Genomic DNA, 21215 nt, shown 5'->3' with positions numbered 1-21215 from the left:
ATTTTTATTATAAGTATGTGTGTGATGTATATCGCATGTATAAGTTTTGTACATGTGTATATAGTGTGCACATATATACATATACACATCAGTAATTTCATATTTTGTCTTCACAAAAATTTTTTGAAAGTTTGATAACAGCAGTTATTGGTGAAGTTGTGAGGAATGAGAATCTTATACATGTCTAATGAAAGTACAAATTTTGATGCTCTTTGAAGAGAAATACCTAATAAAGTTGGAAATATGCTTATCCTACAACCAAGTCTACTTCTAGATCTGTTCTAAAGAAACTCTAATACATGCACATAAAGAGACATGTGCAAAGGATGTTATTGCACCATTGTTGTAACAGTGAAAAAACACAAAAGAGTTCCCCAGTAGAAGAGTAGACAGCCTGTAGTTTGTTGTTACAATGGAATACTGTATTATCTTAAAAATAAAAGAATTAGATCCACATATGGATACATGGATAAATATCCATGGGTAGATATCTAAAACAATATTAAGTGAAAAAAACAAGTTGCTGAAATTTGTTGAAGTGTTGATATCGTCTATGTAAAATTTCGAAACAGAAAACTGTGTTACATGTTGTTTGTGGATCTGCATATGTAGAAAAAGCACAAAAAACATGTATGAGAGTGAAACACACCAGAGAATAATACAGACCAATTTCAGCATAGTATTGATGAGGATGAAAGGATGAAAGGATGAAACATGGGCGTGTTATTTCATTTCTTCTCTAAAAGGAGGGACACTGAAGGAAATTTGGTAAAATGCAAAATTCTATGTAATTTCAGTGGTAATTTAACATGTATTATATTCTTTTCTGTATATTTAAAGTGTTTCAAAAATTTTTTAAAATACGAAAATGAGTAAATCGTCTTTTTGTGTTTAGCTTGAATGTCAACTAGAGAAAAAAGACCAACAATTTAAAGAACAAGAAAAGACAATGTCTATGTTGCAGCAAGATATAATATGTAAACAACATCATCTTGAATCACTAGACAGACTCTTGACGGAAAGCAAAGGGGTAAAATTATCTTTATAGAAGTTCCATTCAAAAGCTGACTAATATTTTAAGTTTGTGTTTCTGTAACATACCTTTAATTCTAATCAAATCAATTGTTTAACAGCCTGTTACTAATACTAAAATATTTACACACACACTTATATTTTTGCTACCAATCTCTATTTTTCAGCAAATGGAAAAGGAAAATATGAAGAAAGATGAAGCTTTGAAAGCATTACAGAACCAAGTATCTGAAGAAACTATCAAGGCTAGTGTGCTGATGCTTAAAAAAATTTAAAAAGAAATTCTTTTTCTTAATGGAGACGTTGTGCCTTTTAACAGTTTTTCTCTATAAATTGTAAAAATTATTTATATGAAAATCAATTAAGAGGTAAAGATTTTACCTGAGTCAATGAACTTAGTTTCTGTAAGTATAGTTTCTTCAATGGGAATTATGATCTTAAGTATTTGATAGTTGATAATCTAGTTTGTAGATTATCTAACCTCTTTTTGTTTTTTACCATAAGAAAGGTTTTTTTTTTATTGAGTTCATAATAGTTTACATCAATGTGAGATTTGTTGTACATTATTTCTTGACTGTCACCACATAAGTGCTCTCCTTCACCACCAGTGCTCCCCCCAACCCCTTTCCCCTAGTAACCACTGAACTGTTTTCTTTGTCCCAGTACTTGTTTATATTCCACATATGAGTGAAGTCATCTGGTGTTTGTCTTTCTCAGACTGGCTTATTTCACTTAGCATAATTCCCTCTAGGTCCTTCCATGTTGTTGCAAATGGGATGAGTTTGTCTTTTTTTCTGGCTGAGTAGTATTCCGTTGTGTGTATATATATATCTATCCCACATCTTCTTTATCCAGTCATTGGTCAATGGGCCCTTGGGTTGCTTCCATGTCTCGGCTATTGTGAATAGTGCTGCAATGAACATAGGGGTGCATATGTTACTTTGGATTGTTGATTTCAAATTATTTGGGTAGATACCCAGTAGTGGGGTAGCTGGGTCATATGGTAGGTCTATTTTTAGTTTTTTGAGGAATCTCCGTACTGTTTTCCATAGTGGTTGCACCAGTTTGCATTCCCACCAGCAGTGTGTGAGGGTTCCCTTTTCTCCACACCGTCTCCAACATTTGTTATTTTTAGTCTTAGTGATTATAGCCATTTTAGCAGGCATAAGTTTGTATCTTAGTGTAGTTTTGATTTGCATTTCCCTGATGACTAGTGATGTTGAACATCTTTTCATGTGCTTATTGGCCAGCTGTATATCTTCTTTGGAAAAATGTCTGTTCATCTCCTCTGCTCACTTTTTGATCAGGTTGTTTGCTTTTTTATTGTTCATTTGTGTGAGTTCCTTATATATTATGGAGATTAACGCCTTGTCAGATATATGATTTGCAAAATATTTTCTCCCAATTGGTGGCTTGTCTCTTTGTTTAGATCCTACTTTCTTTTGCGTTGCAGAAGCTCTTTAGTCTGATGAATTCCCACTTGTTTATTTTTTCTTTTGTTTCCCTTTCCCTTGTCTGAGAGGACATGGTATTTGAAAAGATCCTTTTTAGTTCGATGTCAAAGAGTGTACTACCAATATTATCTTCCAGGAGTTTTATAGTTTCAGGACGTATCTTCAAGTCTTTGATCCATTTTGAGTTTATTTTTGTGTATGATGTGAGATAGTGGTCTACTTTCATTCTGTTGCTTGTGGCTGTCCAGTTTACCCAACACTATTTATTGAAGAGACTATCTTTTCTCCATTGTATGTTCTTGGCACCTTTGTCAAGATTAGCTGACTGTAGATGTGTGGTTTTATTTCTGGGCTCTCAGTTCTGTTCCATTGATCTGTGTGTCTCTTTTTGTACCAGTACCATGCCATTTTCGTCACTATGGCTTTGTGGTACATTTTGAAGTCAGGGATTGTGATACCTCCAGCTTTGTTCTTTTTTCTTAGGATTCCTTAGCAATTCAGGGTCTTTGATTGCCTCATATAAATTTTAGTATTCTTTGCTCTATTTCCGTGAAGAATGTCATTGGGATTCTGAATGAGATTGCATTGAATCTGTAGATTGCTTTCGGTAGTATGGATATTTTAACTATGTTTATTCTTCCAATCCATGAGCAAGGAATCTCTTTCCATCTCTTTAAGTCATTATCAATTTCTCTCAGTAATATCTTATAGTTTTCTTTGTATAAGTCCTTCACCTCCTTGGTTAAATTTATTCCTAGGTACTTTATTTTTTTAGTTGTGAGTGCAAATGGAATTATATTTTTGAGTTCTCTTTCTGTAAGTTCGTTAGTGGAGTATAGAAAAGCAACTGATTTTTGTAAGTTGACTCTGTACCCTCCAACTTTGTAGTTGTTAATTATTTCTATTAGTTTTCCAGTGGATTTTTTGGGGTTTTCTATGTATAAGATCATGTTGTCTTCAAACAGCCAGAGTTTCACTTCTTCACTTCCTATTTGGATTCCTTTTATTCCTTTCCCTTGCCTGAATGCTCTGGCCAAAACCTCCAGTACTGTGTTGAATAAGAGTGGTGATAGTGGGCATCCTTGCCTCGTTCCTGTTCTCAGGGGGATGGCACTCAGTTTTTGCCCATTGAGTATGATGTTGGCTGTGGGTTTGTCATATCTGGCCTTTATTATGTTGAGGTAATTTCCTTCTATCCCCATTTTGTTCAGAGTTTTTATCATAAATGGCTGTTGGATCTTGTCAAATGCTTTCTCTGCATCTATTGAGATGATCATGTGGTTTTTATTCCTCAATTTGTTGATGTGGTGTATCATCTTGTTTGATTTGCGGATGATGAACCATCCTTGTGTCCCTGGTATGAATCCCACTTGGTCGTGATTATGATCCTTTTGATGTATTGCTGAATTTGGGTTGCCAAAATTTTGTTGAGAATTTTTTCATCTATGTTCATCAGCGATATTGGTCTGTAGTTCTCCTTTTTTGTGCTGTCCTTGTCAGGCTTTGGTATCAGAGTGGTGTTGGCCTAGTAGAATGTGTTAGGAAGTGTTCCATCCTCCCATATTTTTTGGAAAAGCTTGAAAAGTATAGATATTAAATCCCCTGTGAATGTTTGGTAGAATTCCCCAGGAAAGCTGTCTGGCCCTGGGGTTTTATTCTTTGGGATGCTTTTGATTGCTAGTTCAATCTCCTTCCTTGTGATTGGTCGGTTCAGACTATCTACTTCTTCTTGACTTAGCTTTGGGAGATTGAAAGAGTCTAAGAATTTACCCATTTCCTCTAGGTTATCCATTTTGTTGGCATGCAGTTTTTTCTAGTATTCTCTTATAATCCGTTGTATTTCTGTGGGGTCTGTTGTTATTTCTCCTCTTTCATTTCTAATTTTGTTTATTTGAGCTTTCTCTTTTTTTCTCTGTAAGTCTGGCTAGGGGTTTGTCAATTTTATTTATCTTCTCAAAGAACCAGCTCTTTGTTTCATTGATGCTTTCTACTGCCTTTTTTGTTTCAGTAGCATTTATTTCTGCTCTGATTTTTATTATTTCTCTCCTTCTGCTGACTTTGGGCTTTGTTCTTCTTTGTCTAATTCAGTTACATGTAATTGAGATTGCTTATTTGGGATTTTTCTTGTTTGTTGAGGTGTGCCTTATTGCAATGAATTTCCCTCTTAATACAACTTTTGCTGCATCCTATATGAGTTGGTGTGGCAAGTTATCATTTTCATTTGTCTACTGATATTTTTTGAATTCTTCTTTAATTTCTCCAATGATCCATTGCTTGTTCAATAGCATATTGTTTAGTCTTCACATCTTTGTCCCTTTGTCAGCTTTTTTCTTATAAATAGTTTCTAGCTTTATAGCATTATCATCCGAGAAGATGCTTGTTATTATTTCAATTTTTTTAAATTTATAGAGCCTTGCCTTGTTTTCCAACATATGGTCTATCCTTAAGAATGTTTCATGTGCACTTGAGAAGAATGTATATTCTGCTGTTTTTGGATGGAGTGTTCTGTATATGTCTATTAAGTCCAACTGTTTTAGCTTTTCATTTAATTCCACTGTTTCCTTGTTGATTTTCTGTCTGGATGATCTGTCCAGTGATGTGAGTGGGGTGTTGAGTTCCCCAACTATTACTGTGTTATTTTAGATATCTTCTTTTTAGGTTTGTTAAATAGTTGCTTTATGAACTTTGGTGCTCCTGTGTTAGGTGCATAGATGTTTATAAGCATTATTTCTTCTTGATGTAGTGTCCCTTTGATCATTATCTATTGCCCCTCTTTGTCTCTCTTTACCTGCCTTATCTTGAAATCTACTTTGTCTGATGTAAGTATTGTGACACCTGCTTTCTTTTGTTTGCCATTAGCTTGGAGTATCATCTTCCACCCTTCACTCTGGGCCTGTATTTGTCATTGGAGCTGAGATGTGTTTCCTGGAGGCAACAAATTGTTGGATCTTGTTCTTTAATCTATCTTGCCACTCTGTGTCTTTTTATTGGAGAGTTCAATCCGTTTACATTGAGGGTGATTATTGATGTGTGTGGGCTTAATGCTGTCACTATATCAGTCATTTTCTGGCTTTCCTGCATTCCCTTTGTGTTTTGGTCTACCCATTGAATTATGCAGTTTTTTATGCTGTGTTTCTTTGTATTTTTCCTTATTTATTTTTTGTGTTTCTGTTCTGCTTTTTAGTTTAGTGGCTACCCTGAGGTTTGTAATCAGAATCTCGTGCATAACAGTCCATTTTCTGATGGCCTCTTATTTCCTTAGTCTAAACTGATTCAGTTCCTTTCCTCCTCCCCTCCAGTTATTATTCTCATATCTTATTCCAACTTGTGTTGTGAGTTTGTGGTTAAAATGACAAGATTGTCTTTGTTTTTGGTGTTTTCCTTCCCTTTAGCCTAATGCTGTAGTTGAATATTTGCTATCCTATTCTGCTTATGTCTTTCTATTTGTCTCCTTACTCTGTGTTTTGTGACCCCCTTCTCTCTTGTTTTTTTTTTTCCGAGTATGAAGGCCTTCTTGAGGATTTCTTGTCTGGGGCCGGGGGGGGGGGGGGGGGCGGGCGTGGGTCGTGTGGCTGCAAAGTACCTTAGCTTTTGTTTGTCTGGGAAAGATTTAATTTCTCTCTCATATCTGAAGGCTATTTTGCTGGATAGAGTATTCTTGGCTGAAGATTTTTATCTTTTAAAGTTTTGAATATGTCATTCCATTCTCTCCTTGCTTGTAAGGTTTCTGCAGAGAAATCTGCTGAAAGTCTGATAGGGGTTCCTTTATAGGTTATTTTCTTCTGCCTTGCTGCCCTGAGTGTTCTTTCTTTGTCATTCATTTCTGCCAGTTTTACTGCTATATGCCTTGCAGTAGGTCTTTTTACATTGACAAATCTAGGAGATCTGAAAGCTTCCTCCACACACATTTCCCTCTCATTCCCTAGATTTGGGAAGTTCTCTGCTATTATTTCTTTGAGCATGCTTTCTGCTCCATTCTCCTTCTCTTCACCTTCTTAGATGTGTATAATTCTTATGTGGTATTTCCTCATTGAGTCGGATATTTCTTGGAGACTAAGATAGGTTTGTTTTTCAACAAAAAAAAATTTTTTAACTGTAGCTACTTATTAATATTACCAGTAAAGAATTAATGGAGTGAGTGAAAGGAGATGAAACTATAAGCAGTCTAGTTTTGCTTCTTTTTACCAGTTCTGCCAGAAGATTAATTAGGGGAAAAATCCAGAATTTCTAGATAAAATACAGTTTTGTGGCTAGTATATCTTCATGATTAAAGGCATGTGCTTTGGAGTTGAAATGACTTGGGTTTCAGTTTGACTTCAGAGTGCTTACTAATTGTAATCTTGGCTAGGTTAGTTAAGGTCTCTGAGCTTTAATTCCTTCATCTGTAAAATAGGGGTAATAATACCCTAGAAGTGGGTCACTGTGAGAATTAAATGAAATGAAGTACATAAAATTCTTAGCACATACTAAGTTACTCAAAGTTTAATAAGTAATGACTATATATTCAATATTTTTCCCTTTGCATTTTTAGTGTTAAAAATAGGTCCAAACATATTGCTACCTTTATTCTGTCATATATGGATTGAACATAAAGGATATTAAAAAATCCAGTGTTATTTACTTTTTGCCTAGTACTCTGTTTTTAATCCATTTTGTGACCATGTATACTCATATAAACACAATTATATGTTTATCCATAACTTTTCTATAATATTCTCCAATCTGTTAACATTTAGTGCTATGTCAATTCATTTCCTCATGTAAAAATAACCTCTAAGGTCATTAGCATTAAAAAAAACCCATTACTCTACAAACGTTGGCATGCAATAATTTCATTAAATAAAATCCATATCACCACTTACCTCCTGTTTTTCATTAAACTCCCTGACACATCTAGCCAGTCATCTGGTAAGTTATTTCCATGTGTTAATAAGCAGAGATGAGACAGGAAGGATATCAGCAAAACAATGACTTATCATGCTGCATTTTATTCCCTTGGTACCTTTAATAGGCTTGCTGTTATTGGGGAAAAAGTCAAAATGAGGAAGAAATATTTAAGCAAAGTTCCTATGACTCAAGCTATACTAAAATGATTCTAACATATAGAATATTTGTAGCAACAAAATAGAAACTTGAAGCCTGGTTTTCTTCACTTGATTATGTCATTACCACTTTCCTCTCCTGACTTTTGGCCGTTTCCCTCAGCATTGCTCTATTTGTTCTTTGCCTAAAAAAATAATTATGAACTTTTTATTTGCGGGAGAATAATAAGGATCAGTTTAAAGTTGTGTTACTTATAAAAATATGATTAATGAGAGCTAGAAGATTGATGGGAAAATTCTGAACAGTTAACAAGAAACCAACTAATTTATATAATTTAGGTAATATGTAATTGGTAATTGATAACCAGTCATGTAATTGGTTACATAAATAACCATTTATGTTACCTGCTGTTAAATAGAAAATTGAGAAGGTGCTTATTAGGTGCTTATTGTTATTTTAGTTATTTATTTTCTTTTGTTTTCCATTCTGGATTTTTTCCCCCAAAAGAAAATCATAAGTGGAAAAAAATAAACAAAAAAGAAGAGCTTAGTTGCTTTTGTTGAAGATAGGCAGCCTAGAGCCCCAACTTAGTTGCCCCCAGACTGTGTCCCTGAGGAGGTTCTTTGGTTCAGCAGAGCAATGTCTTTGTTTTGATTTCATTCATTCATGTACGTATACATACATGTATATTTGTAGGTGGTTTGTATGCAATGAATGATGTTTATTTGTGTAAGATTCAGTTTCTCAAACTGTTTGTTCAAATAAGCAATTCAACAGAGTAGTAGATGTTTTGGTTTTTATTATTTGTTTTAATTGATTAACTTTTAATTAAATTTTATTTTGAAAAATTTCAAACCCATAAACAAATGGGAAGAATAGAACAGAGAACATCTGTGTATGCCTCACCTAGATTCACCGTCTGTTAAACTCTAGGTACGCTCACGTCATCTCTTTCTATGGACGCATGTCCACATGGCCTCTTGTGCCTGCACCCACCCAATCCCACCCCCACTCACACCTTTCCTTTGTGCCAGATCACCTGAGAGAAGTTTGCAGATGCCTTAATACTTTACACATTTAATCTCCTATGAACAGAAACTATCTCTTATGGGACCACGCCACCTTTACACACCAGAGAAAGTCATCATTAATTTAATAACATCATTCAAACCATAGTCCATACTGAAATTTTCTCAGTTATTTAAAAATGTTCTTTATAGCCTTGATACTCAAAGTGTGGTATGCGTACTAGCAGCATTAGCATCACGTGGGACCTTTTTGACTTGCAGAATATCTGCTGTACTCCAGACCTACTAAACAGAGCTGGGACTAAGGTGAAGCAAGTGAGGTGCATCTGGCACAAAACTTAAGAAGATGCTTACTCTCAGGGTCCTGCAAGTGAAGTGTCGGCACTTGCATGACCCTGAGAGTAAGTGCCTCTTAAATTCTGAGCCCTAGGCGGCTCCCTTTCCTCACTCTAGTCCTGACCCTGCTACTGAATCAGAATCTGTAGTTGAGCAGGATGTCCAGGCGATTTGTATGCCCATTAAAACCTTGAGAAACACTACTTTAGACTTTTCCTTTTCTTTCCCCAAGCTAGGATTCAGTCATAATTCATGTGTTGCCTTTAGCTCTTTAGATTCCCCTAAACTCATTGTCTCCTTCTATTCTTCGTGGCGCTGAATCTTCTGAAAAGTCTAGGTCAACTAGAACACCATGTGGCTTTTACTGTGTTCTTCCCACTGTTTCACATCAGGAGGCACATAATCTCAGACCACCCCAGTATTGGCATTGCCAATCTTGACACCTTATTTAAGGTGGTTACTGCCAGATCTCACCATTTTAAGGGCATGTTTTTTTCTTTGTAATTAATAAATAAAATGTGGGGTGATTCTTTAGAGCCATGTGAATGTCTTGCTCATCAGCAACCTTATAACCAATGGTTTTAACATCTAGTGATGAACCATTCCTGAATGAGTTGTTATATTGTTGATTATCAGGGGTGATATTCTGACAGAGTCATAGATTTTATCTTTTCTCTGGGTGTGGATGATGATACAAAGTACTAACACTCATTCTCATGCTTAAGAAAGAAAATTTACGAGTATTTATACCTTTTATAAAATAAATGGTTAATTTGAAAATTATTACTAGGGCAACAGTTTGTTAACAAAGAAAGCTTTTAGCTGTTCATGGTTGTATTCACAGGCTATAGGGACAATCTTCGAAAACTCTTTCAAGATTCTCGTTTTAGAAATAAGAGTTGCAAGGATAATTTCATGATGTAGAATAGGATTGCAAGGGGGAAAATTTTTCTCCTTTTCTTCTTGTTGAGATTTCTTTCACACTTTCAAGACTATTTACTAGAATACTATTAGCATGAAGAGAAAAAAAAACACTTCTGAAAAGCTCAAAATTACAATAAGGAAAAGAAAGGAGCAAGACAAGAAATCTTATTAAATGCTGGGATATGGAGCATGTGTACAAATTGTGGCCCTTGAACTAATTTTTTGAAAAAAAATTTACTGAATTTGGGTCACTCTTTGCTCATCTGCTCTTAATATTAAGGTAGTGTAAAGCATTTGCAGCTGTGTGAACACTTGAACCAACTTACATTGCTGCCTTTCTGAAAGTGTTTTCACCGAGTCAAAGCAAAGGCAGTGTTCTCCTAAGTATTTTTTTCCTAGCTGACAAAAACATTTTTATTTTTTTAGTGACTTTAGCATATTAGAATCTTCACACCATAGCTTCGTTATCTTGCCAGTCTTATCTCCCAAGTACCCATCTCCTACAAATTCATGCTCTTGACACCCTAAGCTCTTGCCAACTTCTCACCATTCCCTTTCACAGCGCCTTCTCTCTGAACATGCTGTGTCTTCCTGCCTTTCCTCACCATGTCCTATTTATTCTTTGGGACTCCAGTCTCTGGTTTCCTCTTTGGTTTCCTAGTTTACAATGAAAAATTAATTTTCTAAGTAAATCTCTTCTGTAATAGCATTTTGTATCCTAACTTGGACTATATAATCACTGTTTGAAGCAGTGAGGTAACATTAGGAGATAAGTCTATAAAATATTGAACATATAATAAGCACTCATTAATATTAGTTGCTTTTCCCCTTTTTGCTCTTTCCCTGCTTAGGTCAGACAGTTAGATTCAGCACTGGAAATTTGTAAGGAAGAACTTGCCTTGCATTTGAATCAATTGGAAGGAAATAAGGAAAAGTTTGAAACACAGCTAAAGAAGAAATCTGAAGAGGTAAACTAACATTTCCTTTATACAGAGCCTGTTTTTCAAGTGTTTTCTTTTTAAGATATTGTTTATTTTCAAGATACTTTATAAGTACATCTTTATGTAGCTGATATAAAAAATCTTTCCAGTAAAATGTAAATTCCAATTTTATATTCTTTAAGAAACAAGCATTATTGGGGCTGGCCCCGTGGCTGAGTGGTTAAGTTCGCGCGCTTTGCTGCAGGCGGCCCAGTGTTTCGTTGGTTCGAATCCTGGGCGCGGACATGGAACTGCTCATCAAACCACGCTGAGGCAGCGTCCCATATGCCACAACTAGAAGAACCCACAACGAAGAATATACAACTATGTACTGGGGGGGCTTTGGGGAGAAAGGAAAAAAATAAAATCTTTAAAAAAAAAAAAAAGAAACAAGCATTATTTGAGTGCAACACGAAATGTGACGCCTTAAAGTTCTGATATTTTTTAATCTGTAGGAAATCAGAAGATGAAATTATTATCACTATCACAGAGTAATTCTATTATAAAATAATTAACCTTAGAACATTGTATAAAATTCTTCAAATTAAAAAAATTTTTTTGGTTCCTTCTAGTTGTCTGAAGGATTGCAAATTAGATTTAGAAATTCAACTTTCTTTATTGAGATGAGTTTCTCAGATACTAGATAGAAGGCTTTTCTTGAGTTATCTTATTCACACCTCTGTATCCTCAGTGTCTACCACTTTACTTTCAACACAATAGGTAGTCACTCAATGTTTGCTCAAAGGGATAAGCTTCCTGAAGAATTCTATTTCTTTGTTAGAATTTTTTTTTTTTAAGATTGGCACCTGAGCTAATAACTGTTGCCAATCTTTTTTTTTTCTTCTGCTTTTTCTCCTCAAATCCCCCCAGTACATGGTTGTATATTTTACTTGTGGGTCATTCTAGTTGTGGCACGTGGGATGCTGCCTCACCCTGGCCTAATGAGCAGTGCCATGTCTGCGGCCAGGATCCAAACCAGCGAAACCCTGGGCTGGCGAAGCGGAACGCGCGAACTTAACCACTTGGCCACAGGGCCGGCCCCTGTTAGAATTTTTAATATATATATTTAAACCTTAAATTCATGTGTAGAAATAGTCCCCAGCAAATCTTTGTTAAAGTTGACTTGTATATATCTAAAAGGTCCAACAAGAAAAACAGAAACCCTTCTATATCTTTAAAATGGAGGGCTTTTTATACAGAGAATTAGATACACAGGTGATGGAGAGGAGAGAAACCAAACAAAGCATGCTAAGGTGACTCAGAGATTGTCATAAGAAGGGACCCTCTACCATCCTTAGGTATAGAGGAGCATCAAGAAGGGATCATGTGACTATAGTCCAGAAGCTGGGCTGCCTAGTGGAGCTAGGGCCACAGAGAAAGAGTCTGTCTAGTAGAAATTGGGGCTGTAGAGGAGGAAAACTGCTACTACTGGCCCCTTCCATTGGCCAAATCTATCTGTCACCCAGAAGGCAATTTCCTTCAATACGCAGAGCACAGAGCAGGGGGAAGGCAGGGATAGATCTAAGAGCAAATTTGTAATTGACCAGCACTCCAGAATTAGGTAATTATATAACATTAGAGGTTGAAAAAAACAAATCTCTCTATATATAACTTTAGAGGTTAAAAAAAGAAATCTCTGTATTTTATATGGTCCTGTCATCCTCCTTGCGCCTCCCTCTGTGAAGGTTTTTATAGCATCTTTGACAGATGGGCATATATTTCTTTACTCCAAAACATGGAAATTAAATCACCTAAACTATGAATACCTTGACATTAAAATAGGAATGTGTATATATATATTTTTATTGAGTTAATGATAGGTTACAATCTTGTGAAATTTCAGTTGTACATTGTTGTCTGTCAGTCGTGTTGTAGCTGCCCTTCACCCTTTGTGCCCACCCCCACCCCCTCTTTCCCCTGGTAGCCACTAGTCTGTTCTCTTTGTCCACATGTTTAAATTCTGAAATAAGAATATATATATATATATTTTTTACTATGATCTTCTTTAAAATATTACTTAGGCATTTATTCTCTAGCCCTCACTACACTTCAGCATAAATGGACTTGGCAGAGATGGAGTCTGGAGGCAGGCAGTATTTGTAATAAGAGAGTTTGTTGAGCTTTAGACGTTGCGTTCTTAGAAAGACAATCAAACATGGATAACGTGTTTACCCAAAGCATAGGGTAGATGACACGTTTACCCAAAATGAACTTAGAACTATTTTTGAAATACCTGGAAATATAAACTGAGGCTTAACTTGAATTAGAAATCTGAAGTGGCAGTCAGGTGTGTACAACCACACTAGAGAATAAGCAAGTAAGTTAGAAAGATTTGGAGGCCCTTTCATTGCTGCTGAATTATTAGCTCAGTTGCATATGCATTGGCCTACTTAAAAAAATCATTTTTTACTTTTTCATGTATATTGATAAGAAACATGGAGAAAAATCTGATTACTCTTTACTTTTTTTTTAGGTATTAACCTAACATTTATTTACTTTTTACTTATTTGTCTTTAGAGCAAATTATAATGTCTTACAGAGAAAACTCTAATGCTGACTAATATAATTATTATAACAGCATATGTTTCATCTTGTGTAGCTAGGTTTTAGAAAATTTGATTTGATTCATAGAGCATCCATTCTGTTAATAATAGGTGATGTTATAAAGCTGTTTTAATCTTTTAAATCAATGGATATTCCCAAATCACATACTAGCTGAATAATTAAGTCACCGCAGAGCATATTGGTAGAAAGTTAGCTAGTTGTAAAAACTATGTGTTGATTATCCACCACAAAAACTAATAAATATTTCTCTTAGCTTTTGCTTCAGGCAAACATTCTTTTCCAAATGTTGAAATAAACATGTTTGATTAAAATAATATTGACTTAGGGGTCTTGAATTATATTGAAAATATTTTAATTCCTTGTTAAAATGCTTTAAAAAGTGATAAAAGGATTTCTTCCTGCAAATTACATTGTCAAGATAAATATCTTTATTCAAATTGATGGACTTAAATTTTGAGAAGTTGACAGCTTATCAGTAACTTTTCTGGGTTAGATTTAATTTTTTTTGGTGTGAATGAAATGATTTTAATAAATTATTGGTAATCCATTTTCAGAAAACTTCTCATCCTATTCCAAGAATATGATTTCTTAAATTATGTAAACTTCAATTAACAATTCACATAAACATAGACCCCCAGGGACAAAGTATGAAAATCTATTAGGAAAGAAATACAAGGACATCCCCAGCAGATACAGCTTTTGAATTGAAATATAGAAGCTCCCTTCACAGAGAACTGATGGGATCTATTTGTGGTTTCACATACACATTTTCAAAGTCCCCAATTGTGGTTTCAGTACCAAAATAATGAAGTGCCAATGGCATTTCTCCTCAGAGTAAAGAATTAATTAAACAACCTCTATAATGATCTGGCTTCTCATAGGGCTGTTTCTGACTCTTTTACCTTGGTTCTGAATTACACAAATCCTTGTGGATGCTTTAGTTATAAATTCGCATCTTGCTTCCTCGTGTGTGATATGAATTTCTATGATCATAGGATCACAATAATATCTTTACTCCTTTCAGAGAATTTGTATAGCCCTTTGATAAGAAAAACTCAGTGTCTTGCCAACACATTCTTTACCCCAGCTAATATGAATCACTGCCCTCATTTTATAAGGATAGCAATACCACCTTTCAGACAAACTGTCAGACAAAGGAATCTTAAATCACACCTAGGTACAAGCTACAAACACAGCAGGAGGGCTAAGTTCTGGAAATCAAGTAATTTTTCCATCGTCAAATATGCCTTGTTTTATGCAATAGATGAATTTGCTTAAAGATTCTTGTAAATGAGTTATTTTTAAGTCAAATCAAACTTGAATTATTCCATAGCAATGAAGGCTGTTGATTATAGACATTAAGTTTTCAAAAATAGGGAGGATAAAATGTGTGCTGCATATTCTAGAGAAAAAAATTCACTTTGAATATGCTAGGGAAAACTTAAATTTGCAGTTTGTCTAAAATACTGTACAAGAGTCACAAAATCCAATAGTTATAGGGCCAGGCAGGAAAAACATAACCAAATAAAATGAGGCTGGGTATAAGGTAATAAAGAGGGGTCGGGGGTGGGATGGACACTGAGGAATACAAGTGAGGGCATACCCCATCTAAAGAGGCAACTGCTGTTCAGAACTCAAACAGCTTGTGTACAGTATTTGGGAATACAAGCCAATTTTACCTTATCTTTTTTTTTTTTTGCAGTAACATTGTATTATAACATTATATAGCTTTCAGATGTACATCATAATGTATTTCAGATTCTGTGTAGGTTACATCACGTTCACCGCCCAAAAACTAATTGTAGTCCATCACCTCACGTGTGAGGCTAATCGCCCCTTTTGCCCTCCCCGCACCTCCCTTCCCCTATGGTAACCACCAATCCAATCTCTGTTGCTATGTGTTTGTTTGTTGTCATTTTTATCTTCTACTTATGAGTGAGATCATAGAGTATTTGACTTTCTCCCTCTGACTTATTTTGCTTAGCATAATACCCTCAAGGTCCATCCATGTTGTCACAAATGGCCGGATTTCAGCATTTCTTATGGCTGAGTAGTATTCCATTATGTGTATATACCACATCTTCTTTATCCATTCGTCCCTTGATGGGCACGTAGGTTGCTTCCAAGTCTTGGCTGTTGGCAATAATGCTGCAATGAACATAGGGGTGCATGTATCTTTATGCATTTGTGTTTTCAAGTTCTTTGGATAAATACCCAGCAGTGGAATAGCTGGATCATATGGTAGATCTATTCTTAATTTTCCGAGCATACTCCATACTGCTTTCCATAGTGTCTGTACCAGTTTGCACTCCCACCAGCAGTGTACAAGGGTTCCTTTCCCTCCACACCCTCTCCAACACTTGTTGTTTCCTGTCTTGTTAATTATAGCCATTGTGACCAGAGTGAGGTGATATCTCATTGTAGTTTTGATTTGCATTTCCCTGATAGCTAATGATGGTGAGCATCTTTTCATATGCCTGTTGGCCATCCATATATCTTCTTTGGAGAAATCTCTGTTCAGATCTTTTGCCCGTTTTTTAATTGGATTCTTGGTTTTGTTGTTGTTGAGATGTATGTGTTCTTTGTATATTTTGGATATTAACCCCTTATCTGATATATAGTTTGCAAATATCTTCTCCCAATTGTTAGGTTGTCTTTTCTTTTTCTTGATGGTTTCCTTTGCTGTGCAGAAGCTTTTTAAAAATTTGATGTAGTCCCATTTGTTCATTTTTTCTTTTGTTTCCCTTGCCCGGTCAGACATGGTACTTGAAAATATGCTGCTAAGACCAATGTCAAAGAGTGTACTGCCTATGTTTTCTTCTAGAAGTTTCATGGTTTCAGGTCTTACATTCAAGTCTTTAATCCATTTTGAGTTGCTTTTTGTGCATGGTGTAAGGGAAAAGAAAGAAAACGGGATACTGATACAGTTTTGCACTAAATAAATTATTTTCATATAGACAAAATTAAGTAAAATAGGTTAGCATAAAAATAACTATAAGAATGGAGTCAGAAATTGGTTAGTTGTCTGTGCTATCTCAGATTCTCCAAGTTTACAATGTCATCACATGATGAAGTAGTTTGAAATTTAAAAATTTCTCACCATGAGCAAAGGATGTTTGGCCCCTAAGCCCTTTGTGATGCTGCTGAATGTTCAATTGCTGGGCATTAGGAAAAAGAACCAAGTCAAGATTCTCTTCCACCGTTTCTTAGGAGTTTAAAATTCCTTTCTTCTGGAATGATATTTATTGGAAAGATTTTTTGCTTTAAAGGAATGGCTTTATTTTCCTACACTTTAAAAATAGTTGTTACATAAGCAGCAACAAGAAACCTTTTAAAGAAGACTTACCTACATAAGTTTTCACTTTTCTATTTGCCTGCATGTTTTTCATAATTATATTAATGAAATGTAATTCTGGGCTTTTTTTCACTTAATTTCATTTTGTAAAATTTTATATTTTGCTATTGTCTTTTAAATTATTATTTTAAATGGTTGCATCATTTTTAGTTAGGTTGCTATATCATCATTTATTAAACTTTCTCCTTTTGGGAGCAGGTGAATAATATTATAAAATATATATTAAATTAGGCTTCATTGTTTATGCAATTTTGAAAATAATTTCTTTTGGCAGATTTTTAGGATTACTAGGACAAAAGGCATTTTTTTTTCCTTCTTAGTAGGTGCTCCCAGATAACTTTAAAGGTATCTTTGAAAGCAGTTTTGGGGACCAGCATGTTCAAGTCCTAAATATTTGGAGTGAATGAATGCAATTTCTTAGTTAGTATTGTCATTCCTTTTTGTGTTTTTTGGAGCATGGATATTCAAGAGTGCTTTGCTTGCATTTTACAAACAGCGGTAATAGCAACAATAATATAATAAATAGCACCTAACATTTACGCAGTGCTTTCATGGCTATAGTTTATTATCAATCAGTAAGGGGGAAAGATATATCAGATGGAGTGTGGAGAAATCCATGGCTTTCTATGTTCTCTCCTTCTTTCTGGGAGGGGTCACATAGAACATGCTCCTTTCTGTAGCAGTGAAATGTGGCAACACGTTTACAGTATTTCTGCCCAGGGAAGCCTGCTTATGACTCAAAGTTCAGGGGTTTTTTATTGGGGGCTGGTCACATAGGAACAGCAACAAGTATCCAAATTCCAGACTCCAAGAAGGAAAGTGTGATTCAGTGCGCTAGCCTGGCAAACAATCTCATCATTTAGAGAATGTTTCCAAAGCCACATTCACAGACACCAGCCAAGATCCAGCCCTATAAACAGGTTCTTCTAACACATCTCCCCATCAGAAAAATGAACCCTGCTCTTCCACATAATAAACTGTAGCCATAAATGCAATTGTCCCAGATGACGGGTGGGGATAATTATCTACTAAGGTAGACAGCTTTGACATTTTATTGCTTTTTATATGAAACATGACATTGTAATGAGAAATGTATATATTTGTTAGGTATACTGTTTACAGAAAGAGCTAAAGATAAAAAATCACAGTCTTCAAGAAACCGCTGAGCAAAATGTTATTCTACAGCATACTCTTCAGCAACAACAGCAAATGTTACAACAAGAAACAATTAGAAATGGAGAGCTAGAAGATATTCAAACTAAACTTGAAAAACAGGTATATGTTATTGGTCAAAATGGTTTTACTTGTATGAAATAGGAATTTTTGAGATTGATAATAGATTTTTTTATTAGTTATGTAAATTGCTATTTAATCTCAAAGATTTCATATTATAAGAAATATTCTATAACATTGTAATATAACATTATAATGTCTATTCCTGTGTAATGTGATTGTGTAATAATACCATGGGCACATTTTTGTTACTCCATACAACTTAGTTATAATTCAGGCTTCTTTATTCAATTTCTCCCTTCTTCTTGGACCTGAATGTAATACCTATTTGAATCATTATACCTTCCAATTTCCTCTTTTTGGATCAAGACGTGTGATAATCCCTAAAGAAATGCCAAAGCCATGCTAAAAGAAAAATTTCAAAGGAAACTTTCTAAAAATAAGTTGTTACTCCAAAGAAAGACTCCTAGGAAATTTTATACTAGAATCTAATCTTTTTCTCTTTCATTCATTACCAAATTCATCTGAATTCTTCAGACAGATATTTTACATTTTTCATTTTGTTTTTCTCTTTTCAAACTTTACAGAAAAGGATAAATTAGAAAATGTTAGTTCCCTGTAATCTCATTACACCTCACCTTTTTGTCATTTGTATGATTTTTTTATCTATGTATTCTGGATTCATCCTCAGGCTCTCCAAAGAAACTAAAAAAATCTTTCAATGCATTCAAACACATCAGACAGGTATCCTGTGTTTTCTTTTTTAGAGACATCCCTCCTGTGGCTGCCTTTTATTAAAGTCTAGACACATTGCTTGTTCTGCCTGCTGTATAGGTTCATCCTGAAGCATTTCCTTATCTCATCTGTGTTTTATTCCCACTTCCTAAATCCCTGACATTGGCTCTAGCTTTTGCAAGATTGGTTATAATTCTTTTCCTTCTGAAGCTGTTTCATTTCCATAATGGTCTTATGGTTTCCTTCTTTTTTTTTTTTTTTTACCTTAAGTCTACTAGTTCATTTGTATTTTTCATTTGGTTATTTTATTTCTTCATGATCTTTGTTTTAACAGATTCTTCTGTTCTCTTTAATTTCTTTGAGGGTCTACAGAAGTTTATATCTAGAAACTTCTTCAGTATTTGGAGTAAGTTTTCTTGTATATATTCTCTTTCCTCCTTTCATTCATACTCCACTATGCACAGGTTCCATGCTGGATTCTTTCAGATTATTACTCATGTTTAGATTCTTTCTGCTTCTGACTGTGCTATTTAGTCAAGCACGGAATGAGTAGGTTTTCCATGGTTCTCTTCCCTTTTTACCTGGGTACTATTTTAATTTTATTCTTGTAACTTGAGTTGGGAGTGTGGGTATTAATGACTTACAATCTATATGTAGTTCTTCAGTGGGAGGTGTTAGAAGATCAGGGAGGATATTAAAGTCATTAGCCAAAGATTAACTTTGAGATCACAGTCATGTAAATGTTCATTGAGGACCTTGAGTGGCTGAGATTAACTAGGGAGAGGATATAAAATGAGGGGTAAGAAGCTTGACTTGGACAGATCTCTGAGGGATGCAGTACACGGAAGCCAAAGTAAGTATTTCATGAAGTAGGGAATGACAGTTGGTGTTATGGGCTGCTGCAATCAATGTCAAATAAAATGAGGGTTGAGAAATGTCCATTAGAATTAGCAGCATGGAGGTCATTGGTGACGTAGTGCAGTTGCTGTGGAATGGCCAGATTGCTATGGGTTGAGAATGAATGGGTTGAGAATGAATGAGAAGTGAGAAAAATGATACAACAAACATAGAAAACTCTGAGAAGTTGGGCTGTAAAGAGGAGGAAAGAAAAGGTGGTAGTTGGAGGGAGGTGGAGGCATGAAAGGAAGTTGTTTTATGATGGGAAGGTCTGGAACATGTTTAAATGCTAATATAGAGAAACCAGAAGAAAGAGAGTAAAGATACAGCAGAAAGTAGAGATAGTCAATAGTATGAGGTTCCTGAGAAAGTAGAGAGGAATTGGCTCCAGAACACCTGTGAAGCAATTTGACTTATACAGGGGGAAGAATACTTCCTTCACTGTAGGAGAACAGAAGGAAAAATGAATAGGAGCAAGTGCAAGTTGTGTTGGGAGCAAATGCAAGTTGTAATGTTTGAGGGCAGGTGGCAGTCTAGGAATCCTTCACTGAATGAGCCAATTTGTGAAGAAGGAAAGGAACATAGTTTGACAAGGGAAGAAAGAAGATTCAGATGGGGATAATGAAAAGGGAAACATTTACCGTTATTTTGTTCAATGCTTATAAGTCCTATTTTAATATTATAATGGGTCCAATTCTATAAATATGTATATGAATGAAGTATCTTTATTATTAAAGATTAAGTTTTGCTTTTATATTTCCAAAACACTACTTGCTGGTCTATAGTTTTGATTTTTGTAATACATCCAGAAACTGAATGATAGGCTAGGCTACAAATTTATATAAATGTTTTTCTTCTGAAGAATGTTGAACTGTGACTGAGTTTTAAAGAATTATTGAAAACTGCTTTATAAGGTATCAAAACTGGAACAAGAGCTTCAAAAACAAAGGGAAAGTTCAGCTGAAAAGTTGAGAAAAATGGAGGAGAAATGTGAAGCAGCCACACGTGAAGCAGATATGAAAAGGCAAAAAGTTATTGAACTTACTGGAACTGCCAGGTAAAATGACTGTTACTTTTATTTATCTTCCTGTTTTAACATCAGTACTATCTGAGTTTCAATATCAGATAATGTTCAGTGAAGCATTTGCTTGAAGAATTACTTTCTCCGTAGTCTGTGTTCCTATAGTATTTTGTTTGTACTTCCTTCAAATCCCTCATTATGCCTTTCTGTAGTATGGTTTAATACTGTTAATCCTCCTACTATACTGTGAGTTCCTTAAGGTCAAGATATATCTGGTTTATTTCAATGGCCCTCCCACAATAATTAGCATAGTTCCATGTACCTCATAGGCACTCAGCAAGTGTTGTTTTAAATTAAATTGTGAATAACATTAAAAGTTGCAGGCAAAGATGTATTCATATAGAGGAAATTTTTATAGGGTCTAGTTGTTTATGGGAGGGAGTAACTTATTAGAATAAAACTGGTTCTCAACCTTGACCGAAGATTAAAATCATCTGAGACTAATCACATTGTAACTTTATCCTTTCTTATACCTCTCTATGTATTCTCTTCCCCTCTCTCACCCCATCACAACTTCTGAAAAACTTCCACTGTGTCCTCTGGAATTCACAG

The 21215-nt window shown here is 35.1% G+C and overlaps 1 protein-coding gene across 9 annotated transcripts in view; it reads left to right on the top strand.

Annotated features, from left to right (window-relative positions):
- Positions 1 to 21215, top strand: part of CCDC18 (coiled-coil domain containing 18) — a 101022-nt gene that overhangs the window by 43366 nt on the left and 36441 nt on the right. For 8 of the 9 annotated variants that reach the window (XM_070592627.1, XM_070592626.1, XM_070592628.1 and 5 more), the window contains 5 exons: positions 896 to 1030; positions 1200 to 1277; positions 10669 to 10785; positions 17825 to 17992; positions 20497 to 20639. In XM_070592627.1, coding sequence (XP_070448728.1) covers positions 896 to 1030; positions 1200 to 1277; positions 10669 to 10785; positions 17825 to 17992; positions 20497 to 20639 — 641 coding nt within the window. The remainder of the gene's footprint in view (positions 1 to 895; positions 1031 to 1199; positions 1278 to 10668; positions 10786 to 17824; positions 17993 to 20496; positions 20640 to 21215) is intronic. The other variant, XM_070592630.1, reaches the window with a different exon arrangement.

The sequence above is a fragment of the Equus przewalskii genome, chromosome 24 (assembly GCF_037783145.1).
Source record: "Equus przewalskii isolate Varuska chromosome 24, EquPr2, whole genome shotgun sequence".
In the NCBI taxonomy this organism is placed as follows: domain Eukaryota; kingdom Metazoa; phylum Chordata; class Mammalia; order Perissodactyla; family Equidae; genus Equus; species Equus przewalskii.
The sequence above is the reverse complement of the archived record's forward strand: the minus strand, read 5'-3'. Positions and strand labels throughout refer to the sequence as shown.